The sequence below is a fragment of the Cajanus cajan genome, chromosome 5, assembly GCF_000230855.2.
Source record: "Cajanus cajan strain Asha chromosome 5, NIPB_CcT2T_4, whole genome shotgun sequence".
Classification (NCBI taxonomy): domain Eukaryota; kingdom Viridiplantae; phylum Streptophyta; class Magnoliopsida; order Fabales; family Fabaceae; genus Cajanus; species Cajanus cajan.
This window is the reverse complement of record NC_138521.1, coordinates 31,121,185-31,136,499: the sequence shown is the minus strand read 5'-3', so window position 1 is coordinate 31,136,499 and position 15,315 is coordinate 31,121,185. Positions and strand designations below refer to the sequence as shown.

Below are 15,315 nucleotides of genomic sequence, written 5' to 3'. Positions count from 1 at the left end.
GCTTGACCACAACAGCGCCCAGTCACAAGAAGTCTTTTCTCTACATCTCCCTTCGAAGCGGTGAGCACCTCGAGATCCATCTTCAAGGCACTAATCTCCTCACTTCAGCCTACAAGAAGCACCTCATCACAGAGATGCTTCTCTGGATAGCATGCAACTTCCTTCTCAAGGAGGCACCTTGCTCCTCCAACGCCTTAGCTCGACCTTGAGCAGCCTCGGCCTCGCCCTTAGCGGACTTGGTAACTTCCACCAATTCACTAACCTAGGCGGCATACGCCTCGTTAGCCTTCACAACAATCTCCAAATACTTCTGAGTCTTGGAGAAATCCTGCCTTAAGGCTTGCAGCTCAGCCTCACCCCTCTGCGCCTTCTCTAACTCAGCCTAATGCTTGTGCCACGCCTCCAATGGTCCACTATGCGATGGACCTCTGCATGAAGACCTTAGCCGAGTCCAAGCCCTCAATTGGCCCCACCTTCTCTATGATAGCCTTGTTAGCTTCATAGGCCAGATTCTCCTTGTAAAATTGCTCAGTGGTGAGATAGGGATTCCACAACGAGGCGATGTCAGGCGACATACTGACATGATCGAGGCTCGCCAAGGTTCGAGTCACGTCAAAGCATTGATGAAGGCACCTCTTCTTCGAGACAGCCGCCAAAACAGGGCCAGACAATGATGGAATCATGCCTAGGAAGGCAAGAGGTGACATATTGAAGGAGCCAAGAGGAGTTGGCTAGACATGAAGGTTTGGGCCAGTCAAGGCCCAATGGGCCCGATGGGCTTGAAAGGCCCAAGTTGAGCTTCTCATAGGCCATACTTGGTTTTAGCTATTTTCTTATATCTTGTATATATCATGTTAGTATAGGTTTCCTATATTTTGGTCTTGTATTTTGGACCACATAAAGTAGCACTTTTAGGCCATAGGCTTAGTTGGGCCTAGTTTTGGGCTTCATGGGCCTTTGGGCTTTTGGTACCCAATATTGGGCTCATTTTCATTCTTGTAATTTTTCTTATTCATTGTATTTGATTGACCATTGTATTTAGGTCATTAGCGTAGGATTTAAAGAGGATTATTAGTTTAATTGAATTAGGCAAAACTAGGTTTAATTTAGCATGCATTTAAGTTGCATTTTGAGTCACATGGATGGTGCCACCTTGGCTGAACATGTGTGACTCAAATTCAACCCTAAATGCACACTAAATCAAACCTAAATACACCTAGCATCAATGTGAACCGGACTTGCACATGTGAGTTAAGTTTTGAATTCAAAATTTAAAACTAGGTTTAATTTAGCATGCATTTAAGTTGCATTTTGAGTCACATGGATGGTGCCACCTTGGCTGAACATGTGTGACTCAAATTCAACCCTAAATGCACACTAAATCAAACCTAAATACACCTAGCATCAATGTGAACTGGACTTGCACATGTGAGTTAAGTTTTGAATTCAAATTTTGAATTTGAATTCAAAACTTGGCGCCACATGTGAAGCCTCCACATTGGCGCCAAGTGTCCCTAATTCCGGATCCATTTAAGCTTCCTCCTTCACTCATTGTAATCACTTTTTGATATATGAAATTTGAGAGCAAATATTCTGCCAAGTTTCTTCCAAAAGTCACCAAGAGAGAGCCATCACTTTTTAGGAACCCTAGCTAGGTTTCCTACCTTTTGAAGTGAGCTTTCCTTTGTTCCTTAAGCTTGGATGCTTCCATCCATAGTCTAGGAACCCTAAGTCCGAAAACCTCCTCCAATTAAGTGTCTCACATTCAGTTTTAATCTCCATTGAAGAGGATCCGAGTATAGGTGAAGCTAAGGAGAGAAACATCTATCACTTCTCCTAGTTTTTGCCATCAGACAACATTGGGTTTAAAGGAACCAACATCGGCACCGCAGTGCTTGGACCCTCACCTTGGGGATCGCCCATGGTAGTCATCGGGGCCACCTACAAGAAAATTCCAAATTTAAGGAACCTCCCCAAGTTACACAAATAACGAAAACAAAATTCTACTAAGGAGAAGATAAAGTAAAAACCTGTCCCAGCAGGGTTGCCTCCACCACAAGCTGCCTCGGTGGTGTCTCGGCCTAAGGGCTAACAGTCAAGTCAATCATACCGCGGGATCGACAACTCTTGACGTCACCTCCTCTAGAACCGGGGCATTGGAGGCCCCACCGACCTCGTTTGGCACCCTCTTCCTCTTGCGGCGAGTCTCCAAAGGAGCGACCTTCTCACCAGGCTCAGGCACCTCAAGCTCCTCGATGTTGAACCTCGCCTTAAGCTCACGCCATTTACTCTTTCCCATCACCTCTGCAAACAAGCATTACAAACAAAAGGGGTTAAGACAACAACACGAATTAGAAGAAAAACAACAAGTAAAATATCCAAATACTCACGCTCCAACCCCTTTTTCTTTATTCTTCAAACGGGCCAAAGACAACACGAGTTTGTTGTCCAAGGGGCGTGACAATTCCACCAGGTTGGCGATGTCATCTTTATCAAAATCTGACAAACGAACACAACTTGACCCGTTAAACTTAACTGGGCTCTATTGTTAGAAGAAAGGGAACCTCGGCTCCCCCCATGATGGAAAACCTCCTTAGTCCTCGGATCATTGTTTATAGGTCGGATCTGAAAAAACTCCTTTTTAAAGTTCTTATAAGATTGAGAGTAAAGTTGGAACAACCCTCCAACCTTACTCCCACTTAGAGACACCTAGCCTAAGGGAGGCTCGCCCAACTTAAGCTGGTAGAAATGAAGAAAGACAGGAAAAGAGGCATTCATCCCCAGGGCCGAGCACAAAACTTGAAAGGCCTGCAAAAACCCCCAACTGTTGGGATGCAATTGATAGGGGGCTACATTTACAAACCTAAGAAACCCACACTTGAACTCGGTGAAAGACAAACAAACCCTACGGTCTCTAATCAAGCAGCGGCACATGTAAAAGAACGAAGTATTCATAGTGCCCGCCATGTGCACACGCTCACCAGGTTGGCAAGGTTCAACCCGGATGAGTTTGGAAACGGGCGACCTACTAATCACCAGTGAACTACACGGGACATTCACATCATTATAAGACCTAAACCTACTCTCAAAACCACCCACATCTCCCCTAATCCATTCATACCCAGGAACAGAGATAGCGGGATGTGAGTCCTTGGGGTTGTTACCCCCCTCTTTTTCTTAGGGTCACCGTCAATGGCGGCTACTTTCGCCTTGCCCTTTCCCTTGGCCTGCCCAATAGCGGCCCTAGGGGGAAGTGAGTCCTGCCCTCCCTTGCTGGCCATCACTCATTGTACCACTAACAGAAAGGGAAAATGGAAGTGGAGGAGAAGAAGTACCTGGTACTCCTTGAACACGAACAAAACACTCGAAGACAACGACGACCGACGACGAATGTGTTGCCGAAAATGACGACGGAGAAGATAGACGGAGCAAAGAAACTCAACCCGCAAACAAGAAAGCAAATGCGCGAATGAGAAAGAAACTAGTGTTTTAAAAATGTGGTAAACGACAAAGGGGGCAACACATTTAATAGGGCTCATAATGATAGGGTCCATCACATCATTACAAGCCGTCACTCTTTATTACAAGCCACCTTCCCGTTTCGTGAAACGAGGCGACGCCTTCATGACACGTGACGCTTAGCCCAAGAGAGAGAAACGAAAGGTCGCGACCTTTCACCAAACTCGGTATCAGCTCCTCAACCCGAGGTTCTCAGAGCTTGGAGGGCTAGTATACTATCCACGTAGGATACCGAGATTGAACCCGGTATCCAAGCGCCACACAACATCAGCCAACACAAAGGCCCACCATCTGTTGGGCCACGACCAGCCACGGGCCCATACCAACCTCACCCAAGAGAAAAATCCTAATTTACATCGAGGTACGTGTACTATATATACGAGACATTCATACGACCTAAAACTAACTTTAGTATCAGAGTCTCTTTTACAGGTACCACCCCCATCTAAATAGTAGACGTGCCAGCCAGAGAAAATTCACCGATCTTGTCAAGCAAATCGTCTCTCACGACCGATCTCAGCTAAATACAGTAAAAGTTTATGTTTCTAAGTTCTAATTGTTTGCGTTAAACTGATATTGAGAACCAGTGGTCGTTGATCAATAAGAGAATAATAGAGAAGGCCATACTAACTAACATAAAACTAACAAATGTATCAAAACTGATTTAAGTTATATAATAATGAATATAAAATCACTAAAGCAAATATAATTGAGGTTTGATGTGTTATAAATTTTAATAAATTCACATCAATCACATCACATGCAAGTCCCAGGAAGGTCAGATGCTGCCAAGAACTGTAAGGAGTTTCCTATTTTAAGTAGAACTATACATGCGTGGAAAAAATACTTAAATAAAGAAAAATATTATTTCATTTGGTATTAAATTTAGTCTCTTTAAAAATTTTAGACTGAATCTAAATAAATACATAATTAGATAGAAAATTTTACATAAAGTATTAATTAGACTTTTTAACAAAGATTAGTTATTGAGAAAATAAATATTTTACATTAATAATATTATAATATTATGATTATAAAAAATTAAATAGAACTCTCGAACAAAAGTAGAGCTTGCGGTCAGCGCGTGATTCAATGATATTGTAATGGAAGAAATGGAAACCCAACACTTCCACATGGACGAGGTGCTCTAGACAGTAGGAAATGTGGCCACTATGAATTGAATCTAACTGCTCCCCTCCTCTCTTTAACACATGCAAATATGCAATGAAAATTATTGCTTCATTCTTATTTATGAGAGCTAACAATAAAATAAAAAGAAATATAAATGCTAATTTTATATCATTATTTATTAGTTATTACAAGAAAAATTGTCTTTGCATTTTGGAAGATTTATCTTTAAATTTTCTCTTTACATGCCTTCTGATATTTTTTTACTAACTATTGTATAACTTTTATTAACTATTAAACTAGTCAATAATTTTTATAATTAATTACTATATTAAAAGTTATTTCTTCCAATCATATATATTAAATTTTATATCAATTCAAAATTGTTTAACATACATTTGTATAAATCAAAATATGACATAATATTATATATATATATATATATATATAATATATATATACTTTTTTCCCCTTCTATCTCATCTAAAATTGAGATTTGATTCCTTCAAAGTAACATAATGCACTTTACAAAAACAATCATTGATTTTCAACGGATGAAAATTATAATAAAATCAACTGTATATATATATAAGAAAAATCTAAAACTAATAAAAATTTTGTAATTAATATTTATTATTAGGCTTTATCTTGTGACTCTTCCCTTACTTTCCAAGTCACTAAATGAGGCTTCCATGGGTTTTTTTTTCCCATGAACGTGGTGACCCTTTGTAGCTGTGTTGAATTAAATAATGGTTGGCCGGCTGAAAAGTGAATCTTGACTCTTGACAGTCATAAAGGAATCAGAATAATTCTGTTAGAGCGTTAATTCAGTGTCTTGTTGTTCTTATTTACTTGAACTCATGATAATGATTGATGACCTAAACCTCAGCATTTTCTGTCTTCCACATATGCTTTAATTTTCTCAATTTCCGTTGAATCGCAATTGACAATCATGCACCCTTGAATAATGTTTTTTTTTTTTTTTTTCTTATATATAGTCATGAATGGTGTCCAAATTATAATAATATAATAAGACACATAATTTTTTCTCTACAAAAACTGTAACGTCTCAACATGCATTAAATTAAGATCACATGGCATCATTCCCAATAGTCAAGCCTTTTTATAATTTTCTCAACAAATTCCACCATCTCAACAATTGGTCATAAATGAGCCACGCATAATTAGTACCAACTTCATTCGACCTTTCTGGAACTATGCTAAACAATGCTAAAGATCAGCACAAACTTTGAAAATCTGCTGGTAGTTGTGTCCGTTAATTAACACCCAAAAGGATTTTCACTAAAGGTGATTGACTTAACAGAAAGATTTTGTTCCTCGCCCAGATCCCCAATTCAGTTCAAAGAAATTCTTAGCAATAGTAACTTGAGAGGGTATCAAGATAAAAATTTTGAAGTCATAAACGAAAAGTTAAGAATAATAAACGGCGAAAGTTAGGTGAGGAAAAACTATAAACATAGCTTTAAACTGGAAATTTATGTCACATTAATGAAAATTTGGATAATATTTAATAGCATATTCAACCTAAGATGTTTGATGAGGAGCTTCAATAAAACTTTAAATATTGTCACATTGATGGAAATTTTTATCACTTTTTACTAGCATGGCTCGTAATTCAGGGTTAGCATTCAAAAGATCCAAAAAGCACATGCAGTGGCAGTGTAACAAATAGAAGAATGCTTGCTTGCATTCATTCCTCTCCGGATACATTGCAGGGCCAACTTGTGAAGCCAGACTTGTCTCAATTGGTCATGAGCAGGCAGCATCTGATGCTCAAGTTGCTGCACGTGCAAAATGATAATGGTGTTTCCTTTACAACTTCAACAATGCCATGACTAGAGGCTTATCACACAAGTCCATTGCAATTTGAATAACAATAACATGCATTTTAGTTTGCATTTATCTCAAATGGTTATGGCAGGTCAAGTTTAGGACATGACATTTTGTCATATCATAAGCTACCAAATAAACCTGCCATCTTTGTTTGGGCACATTGATCAAGAAGTTTGCATATACGGACAATTTACAGTGCACCCTTAACTAGCAAAAGAAAATTATTATTTCAGTCCTTGAAAACATACATGTTTTCTCGATTTAAATTTTCAATTCTAATTTGGTTCTTATTCTTCACTTATCCTCTGATTAATTCACTTCTTAGGATTTATTTGTAAGGTAAGAGGTGTAAAATATGGAACTCTAGTGTGAAATTTTTATGATGTTGGACTATCCAATTACAACTGTTAGTTTGTGTAGTATGCTTATTCCAAAATTATTATCATTGGTCGTCTATATATAGAAGCTAAACAGAAAGCACAATATATATATGTACATGGTTAAGTCTTAAATCAAAACATTTGAGATTCAAAACAATAAAACTAAGAAATATATATATATATATATATATATATCTTTGAATAACCAAATAACAATTTTTCTGGTTAAAATAATCAGCAAAGTAATACAATATAATGGGTGCAGTGTAGGCAAATATTTTATTTGAACATCTCAAGTACATCGTGTAAATTTAATTATCTGAAGTTTCTAGCCCCTAATTTGTTGTCTATTGTAAAATATCTTTGCTAGGTACATTGCTCTTGAAAGGAAATGTTGTTTAAGGTACAGATGCATGCAGGAAAAAAAAACACAGCAGACAAGAAGAATCAGCTTCTCATCCATACAATTAACATGTGATTCATATACTACTCCCCTTACTCTTTGATCAACTCTTAAGTACCCTTTTCCCTTATCTACTAACACAAGCCACCCACCCAACACAAGCACCAGAACTTATATGCTGTAATGTTTACATTATGCAAACAAATCAATTCCCAAGGTAGAAGAAACATCGCTGTTGATTGCTTCCTTTGTCTCCTAATATCACTAAATACACTGCCACCACAACACCTCATGGTTTCCATTATTCACTCACTTAATCATAAATTATAGCAATTTGAACCAACCTTGCTCATATGTCCCCCAATGACATCTTAATGCTGGCCTAGATTCCAGGCCTATGAAGGAAACTTTTGGCTATAACTCACAGCATTGTTTGCGCTAGCCAGGATTATTTAAATCCTCCCCTCACTAATACTTTGAAGAAAGACACAAAAGCGCAAAACTAATTCAAATAGAAAACAGTTTCAATTATACACATGATCATTAGAGATAAGTTATACTATTGTGTTATGGTTGAGAAGATGGGATTATTGAATTGATTCATCACAAAGGGGAAGCAGGGGAACATACACCAGCAATGTTCAGTGTCCTTTGTTTGTGTACTACCACTAATTCTCAAACCTCAATACACTCTAATACTCTATCTGACCTCCATTGAATTAATTAAGTCACCACAGTTACGGAATTGTTGGCCTAAACTATTACAAAGCAATCGGAAAGGTAGGGAGACCCACATTGTTGTCACATGCATGCACATACACAACTTAAAGAGTTGGCTTGCACACTTATAATTCAAAGTTTAGGTTCAATTCCACCGTGTTCCTATAAATAGATTGAAATCAGACTAATTCCCAATCAAGCATCCTTGTGTTTGGTGCACCACAACAAAGAAAGATGGAAGCTATTTCTACTATGTCAAGTACTCATCAACCAGTAAGGTCCATTAGTTTGCCCACAAGAGTGCACCCTTCTTCTCAAAGAGTTGAAGCACTTTTGAACCATCTTAAGCCTCACCATCTTCCACAATCTGTCTCAACAACCACAAGTTTGGAAGCAGAGACAATTCAGAGCGATTTGGTAGTGCTTGCTGAGTTGTACAACTGCATGGAGGAACTCTTCCATTCTCCACAGACCCAACAAGCACTTTTGCACTACCAGAACGGGAAACTAGTGGAAGAGGCACTGTGTGGCTCAGTGACACTCCTAGATGCATGTGGCACAGCAAGGGACTTATTGTTGGCTCTTAAAGAACACATGCAAGCCCTTCAATCAGCCATGCGTAGAAGAAGAGGGTATTCAAGCATCGAAAGCAGCATTTGTGAATATGATAGCTTCAAGAAGAAGGCTAAGAAGGAGATTACCAAGCAACTAGAGGCAATGAAGAGAATGGAGAACAAAGTTAATAGTTTTGCCCTAGTGGGTCAAAGTCAAACTCAAGATCAGCATTTGATATTCCTGGCCAGAGTTCTAAGAGAAGCAAGCATCATCACTATCTCTATATTTCGTTCTCTTTTGTTGTTCCTCTCAATGCCAGGACTCAGAACAAAAGGGACCTCAATGATCTCAAAGCTAAAGCCAAGGTTGTTTTCTTCAGAGAAAGAACATAAGAACATCAATGTTGTGGATCTTAGTTCTGTGTGCACCCTCCTTGGAAGAGGAAATCAGAGTGATGTCAAGTTTGAAGTTCAAAGTGCACTAAGAGTGTTGGAGACACTGAATATTAGCATCGAGGGTCTCGACGGTGGATTAGATTGCATTTTCAGACGTATAGTACAAAATAGAGTGTCGTTTCTTAATATGCTTGCTCATTAGCACAATGATGAGTGAAGTGTTTATCAATCAATACCTTGTAAATGTGAATGAGAGCGATCATATAGTCCGAATTTTAAAGGATTTGCTCTACAAAAATCAATGCATGTTTGAATATCAACATGATTCAGAATTCATTTTTGGCTTATTAAATTTTCCATTTTCTGTTTCTTTCTTTTCTATTCTTCTTTTTTGCATCCTTGGTTTCCTTCTGTTAAGACTTCCAACGGGCAGCATAAGCATAAAACATAAAAATCATACAAAACCATAAAACAGAGAAGAGAAAAGGTTAGGAAACATAGCAATTTCGTATTTGATGGACAACCTTACCATTCTGCATGTTTTTTATTCATATATAAGGTAAATACATGAAAAATGACATTCATACATAAAGCTCATAAATGTTGTTGATAAAACACATGTTCCCACCATCATTAAGTGTGTAGATTTACTTAAAATCAAATACCTAATAAGTAGAACTAAACAAACATAATTATAATAAAACTTTATCCACTAATACAAATAACCATAATTAATTATATCAGTAAAAAATAAAGGAAAAGTTTTAGTGCATTAACACTTTCGAGCACCGAAACAAATGCCCTTCCCTCACATAATATGTAATGAAGAGTTGGCAGATAGTTATTTTCCTTAAGATTGCCATATTTTATTTCTTAGAGAAACAAATAATTTAGTTCATGAACTGTTAATAATTTCATTAATTAGTTTGGGTTTTTAATTGATTTAATTACATCTATTATTGATTAATCACTTATTTTTAATAAATTAAAATAAACCACTTGGTTTTGCTGAAGTTACAAGTAATGCTGGTACCACTTATCCGTACATTGTGCTTTAAAATCCGTTCTCTCTTTGTAGTTTATATAATGAAAAATTAATTATACATACATTTTTTCAATCTGCACATTACTTTCTACCTATTTTTTTTTTTTATCATATTATTTATTATATTTATCATTTTTTCTCTCCACCTTTTTTTCATTTTATTTCTCTCGTTTATCCACTTCAATCCTTTCTAAAATGCGGTAGACGTTAATCACTATCCCTATTCAACATAGATATCAATGGTGCTTATCGAAGACAAAAAAAAAATCCTATGTGAAAATAGTAAGAGACAAGGGAAATAAAATTATTTTGAATTTATTTTAGATGAAATAGGTGAAGCAGGCCGTAGCTATAGAAATTTGAAATAACATTACCCAATATAAGAACTTTTGCGGCTAATTTTAGTTATATATATATTCTATTAATAAATAGGAGAGAAATATTTATTTTAAGAATAAATTTTTTTAGATTTACTCTACTTAATAATTTATATTTTACATTAAATTTTAATGATTTAACTATGGAATTAAAAAATCTTAATGTACAAATCAAACTTACAAACTTTAAAAAAAAATCATATGATACCTTTTATATAAATTTAAATTAATGTATAAAATATTTTTCTGATTATTTGTTGATTTAAATTAATGAAACAAGTATTCAATACTTTTCAATTTTTTAAAAATTTTGTTATTTTATGCATTAAGAACTTTTAATTTAATGGTTAGATCATTGAAATTTGATATAAAATGAGTTATTGAGTGAAGTAAGTTTACCAAAACTTGCTCTTAAATAAGTGGATTCTTTCTCATTAATAAAGACGATATGTCTTTTTTAGTGTACATATTTTATTGACTATTTTGTCCCTTAACTCCTAAAACACTCTTTCACTCTCATACTTTTTTATTTAATTTTTATTCTTTTTTCTCTTCTATTTTTCATAAATTTATTTTTTGAATTTTTCACACCTTTTAAATGACTACACAACAACTCACACGCTCTAATTGTTTAAAACTCTCACATATTTTAATTCAATTATTTTTATTATTTATTAGTGCAAAAGAAGACATTATGTGTTTTAGTATTGTCTTCTTTTGAATATACACATATTAACAGGGGTAGTGAGTAGTTATTATAATTCATTAATAGTTTTAAGAAAAAGGCTACGATGGTCACTTACATCAGGTGGTTTATGGGTGAAACAAATTTAATTACCATTAGATTCATTTTATCAACATCATTATACAATGCACCATCACTACTTGATATTTTTTCCTTCCTTCTCTCTTACACTGCCGCACCACCGACACCACTTCCCTTCCTCCAACATCTCCACTCCCATCACTACTTGAAATTCAGTGACGGTGACAAGGAATTAATGACATCCCACTCGTCGAATTGGTATGGGGTTCTTACGAAGTGTTGGGATATACTTCCTGTACTTACACAAATCAGGCCGGGTGCTTAACTTGGATAAGTCATCTTTGCTGGTTTAACCGGGATGGTCCAAGATCGGTCGTGAGGACGATTTCCTTCTCTCTCTGGTCTCCTTGCTCGAGCGCCTCGGATGTACCTGCAAAAAGGACTCCGACGATCAAGTTAGTTACCATTCCATTGTCCATTCTCATACTTATGCCTTACCTGGGTTGTGCGGTTTTCCGAGATAACTGCTATAGTGGTTATCCGAGGTGAGTTAACTATAGTTAAGTCGGTTGGATTTATCATGTGTTATATGTTTGATGTTCTTTATGGGCTGAGGTGTTGGTATTGCTGATTTCAAGGTCTAAGTCAGCTAATATTTGGTCAACACCTTACATCGTGATCTTTGCATGACCACGTTCCTACATCGAGGATGGAATATGGGTCTCGGCATGACCTCGGTCCTACATCGGGGGTGGTACACAAGCCCCCCAAGCTCTGAGCGATGTAAGAGCGAAAGAGGTTGAAAACAAAGCGAAATGGCCGAGTTGCAAAAATGAGGTGTCACATCCCAAAGAGTAGCAATACAGAAGGGGTGACATAAGGGGTCACAGTGTTAGAGTGGTGACAGCTGTGCATTGAAGGGTCATGTCTCTTCAATAAGTGCGTGATTGAAGCGATGGGGTGCCATTAATGGGCGTCGAATACGAAACGATGGTCGCATGGGGAAGTGTGAAAGATAAAAACGTTTGAGGTGTGGAGAGACGCGGAAACGATCATTTAAATGGGTTAACACCTCATATGTGAATATACGCATATTCGTGCAAAGAGACGTTAGAGAGGAAGTGCGACAATGCTATCACCGTCGGCGAAGTTTTTGCGTTTCCAGGTATACACTGATCCTTGGTGTCCTGTGTTGAAATTTCGTTTACTATCTGTGCGTAGCTTATAGGTGTGGGTTGATGAACAAGGGTAGGATGAAAGGTGGCAAAGGGAAAAGTAAAATGACGGAGATGGAGGAGACAAAAGTGCGAAAGAGAGGAGGAAACAATCGTAAGGATTCGCATCCTAAGATTGCAACATCTGGGTATGAGTGGGTGAGGGGGATGTTGGGCAATATAGTAGTAGATTTGGGGATTTGATGGGGGTGAGTGTGCTGCAACATCATTTAAAATTTTGCTTGCCACCCATGTTAGAGCGAATCATAATAGAGCCTTGTTTTGTTGAAGAACATGTGTATTTTGAAGGATCAAGGGTTTCGCCTGGGATATACATGTATAAATGCGTCTTTAAGGATTTAGGCGTGCTAATGCCATTTACACCGTTTGAATGCGATTTCCTGGAAAAAGTGAACATAGCGCCAAGTCAGCTGCACCCAAATAGTTGGGGTTTCTTGCGTGCGTTTCAAATTCTGTGTTCAGTGTTAGGAATGGAAGTAAGTTTGGGAAGGTTTATGTATTTTCATCAAATAAAATTAGGGGAGCCTCCTTTTGGTTGGGTTTCGCTGAGTGAAAGTTCAAAGGGGGGAGGACTATTTCAAATATTTGCACAATCATATAAAAATTTTAAAGAGGAGTTTGTTAAGATTCGGTTTGTGTGTAGTGATCCGAGTTTGGACTGTGTTTTTTTCTTGAATGGAAAACCGAGATTTCCCTTTTACTGGCAATCTCTGCCTGTTAAATTTTCTGGCTCAGAAGGTTGGAATTAACTCCAGCCGAGTTGACGGATATAGAAACTTTGCAACAGTTAATATATATAATGAGTAGATATTGATGACCTGTATGTTAATATAATGCTGTGGTGGTTGATGTAATGCAGATATCATGGGGAGAAGTAGATGGCGGGAGTTGAAGGGGAAATTTAACATAGAAGAAATTCCTGATACAGCGGTCCCAAAACAAAAAGTTAAGAAGCAAAAGATAGATGGTGAAAATGCTCACAGTGAGGAACACAAATCTGCTGATCATACTGTGGATGCGAATATGCCGAAGAAAGAAGCGGTGAAAGAGACTACCAAGCTGAGGGGTGACACAAGCCAAAAACAGGTGGGGGAAAATCCAGTGATTGATCTGGAAAAGGAAGATCCAATCCGGAGGAAAGTGGAGGAAAATCTCATAATTAATCTGGAAAAACAGAAGGTATATTTCTTATTGTTACTTGCAACATGATATAATTTCTTATTGTTACTTGCAACATGATATAATCGTGTCGGCTATTCTGACTTTAAATTTCGTTTCTGAAGCCGGCAAATACACAAGTTCCTGAATCTTCAGAACATTTGGTGTCAAATTTGGAGGCATCGATTGCTCAACTCGGCTTTAACTCGCCAGTTCCACAGGGGAGATCATCTCAAGCTGGGTCAAACAATCGTCCGTGATCATTGCATCAGAGGTATGATACTGAGCATCCCCTGTCAAGGCTAGATCACGTAAGTATGTCGCCCGACGTGACTTCCCTTTGGAATGCTGAGTTGAAGGCCGAAGCGTTTTATAAGGAGGATCCAGCTTACATCGCCGATAAGGCGTTAATCGAGAAGGTTGGACCTGTGCAGGGTTTAGACTCCGTTCAAGTATTTCTACAGAGGTCTATTGCTGTGGTGGACCATTGGAAAATAAAGTGGGAGAAAAATGCTGCACAGATGTCCAAACTAAGGACCGAAAACAACCAGATTGGGTCATTGAATGCCGAGGTTGACATTTTAAAGAAAAAATTGGAGGAAAGTTCTAAGGCGTTTGAGATTTCTGTGAGGTCAAACAAATCATATGCGGCTAAAGTGGATGACCTTTTGAAAAAGGTGAGTTTATTGGAAAAAGAAAAGGAAGTTCAGACAGGGAAGATGAAGGTGTTGGAAGAGAAAACAAAGGAGTATGAGGGGAACATCCAAAGTCTAAAGGGTGAGATGGTAGAGATGTACAACAATAATAAAGCCTGCCAAGAAGTCATAGCTATGAATGTGAAGAAGATCGGAGAAATGGACAGTGAAAATAGGAAATTGAAGAAAGAAGTAGAAGCTACTGAATACCAAGTGGTCGTCAAGCACAAGAGGAGATTTGCGAAGGCTTTACGACAAGTGAAATGTGTTGCCCCAGGCATGGACTTGACAGAGGTTCACATCAACAAAGATGTCTTTAAGGGAAAACTAGTTAATGAAGACGACATCACTGATGATATGAGCAGTGAAGAGAACAATGAATAGTTGTATGTGTTGATTAAGTGGTAGGGTGATGAGTACTTAAGGTTTATGTTTACTGTTGCCTGTCAAGGCTGAACTTTTGAGAATCTTTATAATATTCTGAATCTCTGCATGAATGCGCTAATCAACTATGGCATTATGCTTTGAGATTATTTGCATGTTTTACAAATGGTTCTTGGCTAAATTATTGGTTATTGCGTTGCGTTGCAAATAATAAAGTCAATTCAAACTGAATTGAATGATTGCTCGTTGTAAATAAAGAAATCAATTCAAGCTGAACTGAATTATTTCTCAACTTTTTTTTAAACTATTGCTCAAACTTGGCTAAATTATTGCTCAAACTTGGCTAAATCGTTGCTCAAACTTGGCTAAATCGTTGCTCAAACTTGGCTAAATTATTGCTCAAACTTGGCTAAATCGTTGCTCAAACTTGGCTAAATTATTAAGAAATAGGGAGCTCGTCCCGATCTTGGCCAATGTGATATGATAGGTGACCGAAGTAGGAGATCGATTCACATTTGGAAAAATATAAGCCGAGGTTAGAAATCGGCGTATGTTAGGGAGTTAATGCCTTTTGGATGTCAACATGGATGATATCAGATGATGATCTCGACTCAAACTTGGCCGAGCCCCAAATGAGGTCAATTTTATGATAATCAGCTAAAACTGAGTAAAAGTAAGCATAATAAATAAGAGAAGAGAGA

The 15,315-nt window shown here is 37.5% G+C and overlaps 1 protein-coding gene across 1 annotated transcript; it reads left to right on the top strand.

Moving 5' to 3' along the window:
* The first annotated feature begins 7,821 nt into the window (after nucleotides 1-7,821).
* On the top strand, nucleotides 7,822-10,168 carry LOC109792622 (uncharacterized). The gene has a single exon (XM_020352042.3). It carries the CDS (start codon nucleotides 8,239-8,241, stop codon nucleotides 9,154-9,156), a length of 918 nt encoding a protein of 305 aa, XP_020207631.1. The 5' UTR covers nucleotides 7,822-8,238; the 3' UTR covers nucleotides 9,157-10,168.
* Nucleotides 10,169-15,315: the final 5,147 nt, after the last annotated feature.